The sequence below is a fragment of the Nerophis ophidion genome, linkage group LG15 (genome assembly GCF_033978795.1).
Source record: "Nerophis ophidion isolate RoL-2023_Sa linkage group LG15, RoL_Noph_v1.0, whole genome shotgun sequence".
NCBI lineage: Eukaryota > Metazoa > Chordata > Actinopteri > Syngnathiformes > Syngnathidae > Nerophis > Nerophis ophidion.
The window spans coordinates 52,698,769-52,707,925 of record NC_084625.1 but is presented as its reverse complement, the minus strand read 5'-3'; the positions used below and the strand labels follow the sequence as shown (position 1 = coordinate 52,707,925).

At 42.3% G+C, this 9,157-nt stretch overlaps 1 protein-coding gene across 1 annotated transcript in view; it reads left to right on the top strand.

Annotated features, from left to right (window-relative positions):
* LOC133569802 (partitioning defective 3 homolog) overlaps positions 1-9,157 on the top strand; it is a 332,895-nt gene extending 323,738 nt beyond the window's left edge. Inside the window, exons 13-16 of the mRNA XM_061922424.1 lie at positions 6,671-6,877; positions 6,986-7,007; positions 9,002-9,055; positions 9,102-9,157. Coding sequence (XP_061778408.1) covers positions 6,671-6,877; positions 6,986-7,007; positions 9,002-9,055; positions 9,102-9,157 — 339 coding nt within the window. The remainder of the gene's footprint in view (positions 1-6,670; positions 6,878-6,985; positions 7,008-9,001; positions 9,056-9,101) is intronic.

Here is a 9,157-nt window from a genome sequence, read left to right as displayed (position 1 = left end):
CTTGTCGTCAGACAATACTTCCGTTATATTAAATAGAATATTTACCTTTTTGAGCAACCACTCTAGGTTTATGTCGCTTTCAACCCCAGCATAGTAGTGATTTTGTTACGGTTGGGTCCCTGGTCGTTCCCCCAAGATGCAGACGGAACTCTGGAGACAGCGTGCAGGTATGAAAAATGATTTATTGTCCATAAATCAGTCAGGAATATACAAAATGCAGGAAAAGCTTTCCAATAGTGCTGAAGCTTGGACCAGTACTCAAAAAGGTATACGAACATAACTTTTGCTTGAAGCAAACAGGACAGCCAGACTGAGTCTGGCGAAAAGCAGGAATAGATAGTCCTCTGATTAGTGCCCGGGAGGAGGTGGGCGTCCCGAACACTAATCAGAGGTTAGGTTTTTTGATTAAATTGCAATGTTCGCCAGTTCTGATGTGTGTGTCAAATTTGGTGAGTTTTGAAGCATGTTAAGGGGGTCAGATTACAGCTCAAAGAGGCGAAGGTGGGTGTTTTAACAACATTTTTGTTTTAAAGGGGGAATTGCAAACTTCCTGTTGATTTTTGCTGAAGGATGTCATTGAATGAAATCTAGGTCTAAGTGAGACCTACATAGAGGTTTTTGTTTCATGTAGCTACGACATTCCTACTGGAAAATACAGGCAGTTTTTTCCGTGTTTTCTTCTTAGGGGGCGATAGAGCGGAATTTTTAGTTTTGGGTTTAAGTTTTTTGAATGAATCGCAATGTTCGCTAGTTCTGATGTGTGTGTCAAATTTGGTGAGTTTTGAAGCATGTTAAGGGGGTCAGATTACAGCTCAAAGAGGCAAAGGTGGGTGTTTTAACAACATTTTTGTTTTAAAGGGGGAATTGCAAACTTCCTGTTGATTTTTGCTGAAGGGTGTCAGTGTATGAAATCTAGGTCTAAGTGAGACCTACATAGAGGTTTTTGTTTCATGTCGCTACGACATTCCTACTGGAAGGTACAGGCGGTTTTGTCCGTGTTTTCTTCCTAGGGGGCGCTAGAGCGGAATTTTTAGTTTTGGGTTTAAGTTTTTTGAATAAATCGCAATGTTCGCCAGTTCTGATGTGTGTGTCAAATTTGGTGAGTTTTGAAGCATGTTAAGGGGGTCAGATTACAGCTCAAAGAGGCAAAGGTGGGTGTTTTAACAACATTTTTGTTTTGAAGGGGGAATTGCAAACTTCCTGTTGATTTTTGCTGAAGGATGTCAGTGTATGAAATCTAGGTCTAAGTGAGACCTACATAGAGGTTTTTGTTTCATGTCGCTACAACATTCCTACTGGAAGGTAAAGGCGGTTTTGTCCGTGTTTTCTTCCTAGGGGGCGCTAGAGCGGAATTTTTAGTTTTGGGTTTAAGTTTTTTGAATAAATCGCAATGTTCGCCAGTTCTGATGTGTGTGTCAAATTTGGTGAGTTTTGAAGCATGTTAAGGGGGTCAGATTACAGCTCAAAGAGGCAAAGGTGGGTGTTTTAACAACATTTTTGTTTTGAAGGGGGAATTGCAAACTTCCTGTTGATTTTTGCTGAAGGATGTCAGTGTATGAAATCTAGGTCTAAGTGAGACCTACATAGAGGTTTTTGTTTCATGTCCCTACAACATTCCTACTGGAAGGTACAGGCGGTTTTGTCCGTGTTTTCTTCCTAGGGGGCGCTAGAGCGGAATTTTTAGTTTCGGGGTTTAGGTTTTTTGAATACATCGCAATGTTTGCCAGTTCTGATGTGTGTGTCAAATTTGGTGAGTTTTGAAGCATGTTAAGGGGGTCAGATTACAGCTCAAAGAGGCAAAGGTGGGTGTTTTAACAACATTTTTGTTTTAAAGGGGGAATTGCAAACTTCCTGTTGATTTTTGCTGAAGGATGTCAGTGTATGAAATCTAGGTCTAAGTGAGACCTACATAGAGGTTTTTGTTTCATGTCCCTACAACATTCCTACTGGAAGGTACAGGCGGTTTTGTCCGTGTTTTCTTCCTAGGGGGCGCTAGAGCGGAATTTTTAGTTTTGGGTTTAAGTTTTTTGAATAAATCGCAATGTTCGCCAGTTCTGATGTGTGTGTCAAATTTGGTGAGTTTTGAAGCATGTTAAGGGGGTCAGATTACAGCTCAAAGAGGCAAAGGTGGGTGTTTTAACAACATTTTTGTTTTGAAGGGGGAATTGCAAACTTCCTGTTGATTTTTGCTGAAGGATGTCAGTGTATGAAATCTAGGTCTAAGTGAGACCTACATAGAGGTTTTTGTTTCATGTCCCTACAACATTCCTACTGGAAGGTACAGGCGGTTTTGTCCGTGTTTTCTTCCTAGGGGGCGCTAGAGCGGAATTTTTAGTTTCGGGGTTTAGGTTTTTTGAATACATCGCAATGTTTGCCAGTTCTGATGTGTGTGTCAAATTTGGTGAGTTTTGAAGCATGTTAAGGGGGTCAGATTACAGCTCAAAGAGGCAAAGGTGGGTGTTTTAACAACATTTTTGTTTTAAAGGGGGAATTGCAAACTTCCTGTTGATTTTTGCTGAAGGATGTCAGTATATGAAATCTAGGTCTAAGTGAGACCTACTTAGAGGTTTTTGTTTCATGTCGCTACAACATTCCTACTGGAAAATACAGGCAGTTTTGTCCGTGTTTTCTTCCTAGGGGGCGCTAGAGCGGAATTTTTAGTTTTGGGTTTAAGTTTTTTGAATGAATCGCAATGTTCGCCAGTTCTGATGTGTGTGTCAAATTTGGTGAGTTTTGAAGCATGTTAAGGGGGTCAGATTACAGCTCAGAGGCAAAGGTGGGTGTTTTAACATTTTTGTTTTAAAGGGGGAATTGCAAACTTCCTGTTGATTTTTGCTGACGGGTGTCAGTGTATGAAATCTAGGTCTAAGTGAGACCTACATAGAGGTTTTTGTTTCATGTCGCTACAACATTCCTACTGGAAGGTACAGGCGGTTTTGTCCGTGTTTTCTTCCTAGGGGGCGCTAGAGCGGAATTTTTAGTTTCGGGGTTTAGGTTTTTTGAATAAATCGCAATGTTTGCCAGTTCTGATGTGTGTGTCAAATTTGGTGAGTTTTGAAGCATGTTAAGGGGGTCAGATTACAGCTCAAAGAGGCAAAGGTGGGTGTCTTAACAACATTTTTGTTTTAAAGGGGGAATTGCAAACTTCCTGTTGATTTTTGCTGAAGGATGTCAGTGTATGAAATCTAGGTCTAAGTGAGACCTACATAGAGGTTTTTGTTTCATGTCCCTACAACATTCCTACTGGAAGGTACAGGCGGTTTTGTCCGTGTTTTCTTCCTAGGGGGCGCTAGAGCTTTGTGGGTCTGATCATCCTTTTGTCTTCAAAACATCCAGGCAGCATTTTTCTTGAATTCCCAACCTGGCCTGAATAATGAATTCATCCACATTTGTTTCAGGTGTCTGTCTGTCAAACACCCCGGGGTATTTGTTTTGATGTCTTCTACAAGCCATGTTCTATTTGCATACTAAGCAGACGTGTGCTGCATGACTTGGGGAGATCTGGAAGTAGACTTGAGGCCATCCATGGATGACGTGCGGGCAGTTTAGTTCTTCAAAGCCACTATTTAATTGTCTATCCGTGCTGTGGTTTTACTGTTTGTTCTGCCAACTTTTATTTTTAAGTATTAACTGAACATTAATGGATGGAGACAAAACTTGTCAAAAATACTGTTATTAAGTGTGCATGCAAGTCACATCGGGACCACATTGGGTCCTATGTGCTTTTACACCTGAGTCTAAGGCTGGGTGATGTATGGATGCACTGGATATATTGAGGGTTTGTTTCTGTGCGATACAGAAAATGACTATATAGTGATATTGGAGTAGACGTTCTCACGCAGTTGCTTTTAGCTGCTGGCATTACACTACAGGCTCTTCTCACTCTTTCTTGTGTCTCCTTCTCACAGACAACCAGGCGCACCTTCTTACAAACCTCACATACTGTCACCTGATACTTCACATACTGTCACCTCATACGTCACATACTGTCACCTCACACGTCACATACTGTCACCTCACACGTCACATACTGTCACCTCACACGTCACATACTGTCACCTCATACGTCACATACTGTCACCTCACACGTCACATACTGTCACCTCATACTTCACATACTGTCACCTCACACGTCATACTGTCACCTCATACGTCACATACTGTCACCTCATACGTCACATACTGTCACCTCACACGTCACATACTGTCACCTCATACTTCACATACTGTCACCTCACACGTCATACTGTCACCTCATACGTCACATACTGTCACCTCATACGTCACATACTGTCACCTGATACGTCACATACTGTCACCTGATACGTCACATACTGTCACCTCACACGTCACATACTGTCACCTCACACGTCACATACTGTCACCTCATACCTCACATACTGTCACCTGATACGTCACCTCATACGTCACATACTGTCACCTGATACTTCACATACTGTCACCTCATACGTCACATACTGTCACCTCACACGTCACATACTGTCACCTCACACGTCACATACTGTCACCTCATACTTCACATACTGTCACCTCACACGTCATACTGTCACCTCATACGTCACATACTGTCACCTCATACGTCACATACTGTCACCTGATACTTCACATACTGTCACCTCATACGTCACATACTGTCACCTCACACGTCACATACTGTCACCTCACACGTCACATACTGTCACCTCATACCTCACATACTGTCACCTCACACGTCACATACTGTCACCTCACACGTCACATACTGTCACCTCACACGTCACATACTGTCACCTCATACTTCACATACTGTCACCTCATACTTCACATACTGTCACCTCATACGTCACATACTGTCACCTCATACGTCACATACTGTCACCTCATACTTCACATACTGTCACCTCATACGTCACATACTGTCACCTCACACGTCACATACTGTCACCTCACACGTCACATACTGTCACCTCATACGTCACATACTGTCACCTCATACGTCACATACTGTCACCTCATACGTCACATACTGTCACCTCATACGTCACATACTGTCACCTCATACGTCACATACTGTCACCTCATACGTCACATACTGTCACCTCATACGTCACATACTGTCACCTCACACGTCACATACTGTCACCTCATACGTCACATACTGTCACCTCACACGTCACATACTGTCACCTCACACGTCACATACTGTCACCTCACACGTCACATACTGTCACCTCATACGTCACATACTGTCACCTCACACGTCACATACTGTCACCTCATACCTCACATACTGTCACCTCACACGTCACATACTGTCACCTCACACGTCACATACTGTCACCTCACACGTCACATACTGTCACCTCACACGTCACATACTGTCACCTCACACGTCACATACTGTCACCTCACACGTCACATACTGTCACCTCACACGTCACATACTGTCACCTCACACGTCACATACTGTCACCTCACACGTCACATACTGTCACCTCACACCTCACATACTGTCACCTCACACCTCACATACTGTCACCTCATACGTCACATACTGTCACCTCATACGTCACATACTGTCACCTCACACGTCACATACTGTCACCTCACACGTCACATACTGTCACCTCACACGTCACATACTGTCACCTCACACGTCACATACTGTCACCTCACACGTCACATACTGTCACCTCACACGTCACATACTGTCACCTCACACGTCACATACTGTCACCTCACACGTCACATACTGTCACCTCACACGTCACATACTGTCACCTCATACCTCACATACTGTCACCTCACACCTCACATACTGTCACCTCATACGTCACATACTGTCACCTCACACCTCACATACTGTCACCTCACACCTCACATACTGTCACCTCATACCTCACATACTGTCACCTCATACGTCACATACTGTCACCTCACACGTCACATACTGTCACCTCACACCTCACATACTGTCACCTCACACGTCACATACTGTCACCTCACACGTCACATACTGTCACCTCACACGTCACATACTGTCACCTCACACGTCACATACTGTCACCTCACACGTCACATACTGTCACCTCACACGTCACATACTGTCACCTCATACGTCACATACTGTCACCTCACACCTCACATACTGTCACCTCACACGTCACATACTGTCACCTCATACGTCACATACTGTCACCTCACACGTCACCTCACACGTCACATACTGTCACCTCCACACTCACACGTCACATACTGTCACCTCACACGTCACATACTGTCACGTCATGTCGCTACAACATTCCTACTGGAAGGTACAGGCTGTTTTGTCCGTGTTTTCTTCCTAGGGGGCATTAGAGCGGCATTTTTAGTTTCGGGATTTAGGTTTTTAGAATAAATCGCAATTTTCGCCAGTCTTGATGTGTGTGTCAAATCTGGTGAGTTTTGAAGCATGTTAATGGGGTCAAATTACAGCTCAAAGCTGCGAAATAATAATAAAGAATAAAACGCTAGAAATATAATCCACTTTAGTATTTTGCAACAAATATAGTTAAATAATAATTTTTGAAAGACATTCCCTGCACATAATTAATATCTTAATTTGCAGCATATATTATAACTTCCTGTTTCTAAGCTTCAGCCGGGTTCAATTGATGGTCTTAATTAGCAGGACCAGGACAGGACCGAGCACTCAGCTGGTTTCTCTCCCATCGCCGTGAAGAAAGGATGTAACATTGAAAGGCGGGCGAGGAGAGTCCAGGGTGTTGCTGACGGCCATGACCGTCTGTCCAGGAGTGTGTCGGGTCACCACCGCACACCTGCTGAGGTTCTGAAGGCTCTATCGCTGGTCCATGCCTGGGTGGATCTGCTGGTGCCAGTGAGAAATGGTGGAGGACGGCCATTACTCATCAAGTATGGAGTCCTTGGAGTTTCTGCCGGAATGACTCACACTTTACTGTTCTTGTAACAACCTTGTGCCTCGCAGGAAAATGATGATAAATGCTTGTGTACTTGGTGTGCTTTCAAACTTTCTGCCTTTGTTTACCTTTTCGTTTTAGCAGCGCAGTTTTATTTGCACTTATTAAGGTCATTTTACACTCTGTCAAGTCCCCAGCTGGACATTGTGCGTGTAGTTGGACTAACAAGTTTCCAGTTGATTTTGGGTAGGCGGAAAAGAAGGTTTTACCACTGCAGGGTAAATGTATTTCGATACTTTTATAAATAAAGGGGACATCAAAAAATGTCATTATTGGCTTCATTTGAACAGAAAAAAATCTTAGTGTACATGAAACATATGTTTATTATTGTCAATTAGTCCTTCAATAAAATGTTGAACATACTAGACAACTTGTCTTTTAGTAGTAAGTAAACAAACAAAGACTACTAATTAGTCTGCAGTAACATATTGTCTCATTTATACATCTATTATTTTGTACACATGAGGGACAAACTGTAAAAAAATATTGTTAATCTACTTGTTCATTTTCTGTTTTAACATGTTCTATCTACACTTCTGTTAAAATGTAATAATCACTTATTCTTCTCTTCTTTGATACTTGACATTAATTTTGGATGATACCACACATTTAGGTATCGATGCAATACCAAGTAGTTACAGGACCATAGAATAAAATATAATACCTAGTAAACTAATAATAATCATTTTTAAGAAATACTGATGTAAAGGGTAGGTGTTGCGCTCTTTTCTGTTTTAACATGTTCTATCTACACTTCTGTTAAATGTAATAATCACTTATTCTTCTCTTCTTTGATACTTGACATTAGTTTTGGATGATACCACACATTTGGGTATCAATCCGATACCAAAAAGTTACAGGATCCCACATTGGTCATATTCAAACTCCTCATGTGTCCAGGAATGTGTTTACTAAGTTTATGAACATAAAATGAATTTTAAAATAAATAAAAAAACATTGATTGATTGATTGATACTTGTATTAGTAGATTGCACAGTTCAGTACATATTCCGTACAATTGACCACTAAATGGTAACACCCCAATAAGTTTTTCAACTTGTTTAATTCGGGGTCCACGTTAATCGATTCATATTGTGTCGATTAAAAAAATATTGATGTAATCATAGTAGTATCGAATAGTACACTCCTGTACTTGGTATCAATAGAGTGGAATGCATTTGTTTACATTGTGACGCTGGTGAGCTATTGTATCTTCCTACGGTTCAGCTATTCCTCATCCTCCAGTGATAATGTTACATGTAAGAAACGTACTTTGTCATGCCTGTTAAAAAAAAAAATAAAAAAAAATGGGGAACTGTTACTTTTCAAACAGAGTATTGTACTGTTTTTGATTCATTAGTACCGGGATAATGTACTAGTACCAGTGTACCATACAACCATACTGCAGGGTTTGTTAGCACTAACAGTTCATCTTTGGTTGTGATGTACCGGCAGTTTCTACCTTTCCTTCGATTAAGAAAACCCAAAAACGTTGTGTGCCCCTGGCAGCTTTCTCTCGGCATACCTTGGCAAGTGCCCGAGTCGTGACAACCCCGAGTCTCTGGGCTCCCAGCCTCACTCAGCTTCTGTAAGCAGGAGTTCATCCTCCGTATATTCAGCTTCAAAAAGATAAGGTTGTGAGTCCTCATTTGTCCAAAAGTAGGAAGTCCGATTGATGCAATGTTGTCTGTTATGACATATATATGGTCTTCTGGGATGAGGTGGCAACTTGTCCAGGGTTTACCCCGCCTTCAGCCCGATTGTAGCTGAGATAGGCGCCAGCGCCCCCCGCGATCCCAAAAGGGAATAAGTGGTAGAAAATGGATGGATATATGGTCTTGTTTCTCCACGGCGCTGCTCAGTGAGCAAAGGGGACAGCTGTTTAGTGATGGTGCCAATCCCAAAGCCCGGCATCCGAGGCAGATGAGAGCTTTTTGGAGAGAGCGCGGCATCTTTGGTGGAAGAGGAGGAGGACAGGAGAGCCAGAGAATGTAAAAAAAAAACGCTCTTTGTCTCCTCCTCAGCTGCTTCCATTCCATCTAAATGTGAGAAGAAGATCAGAGAGGCCAACATGAAAGGTGCCTCAGACTTCCTTTTTCTTCCTTGCTTCTCTCGCTGTTCCAGAAATGAAAACATGGAAACCCGTGTGCAAGCGTCATGTGGACTTCCAAACAAGCTAA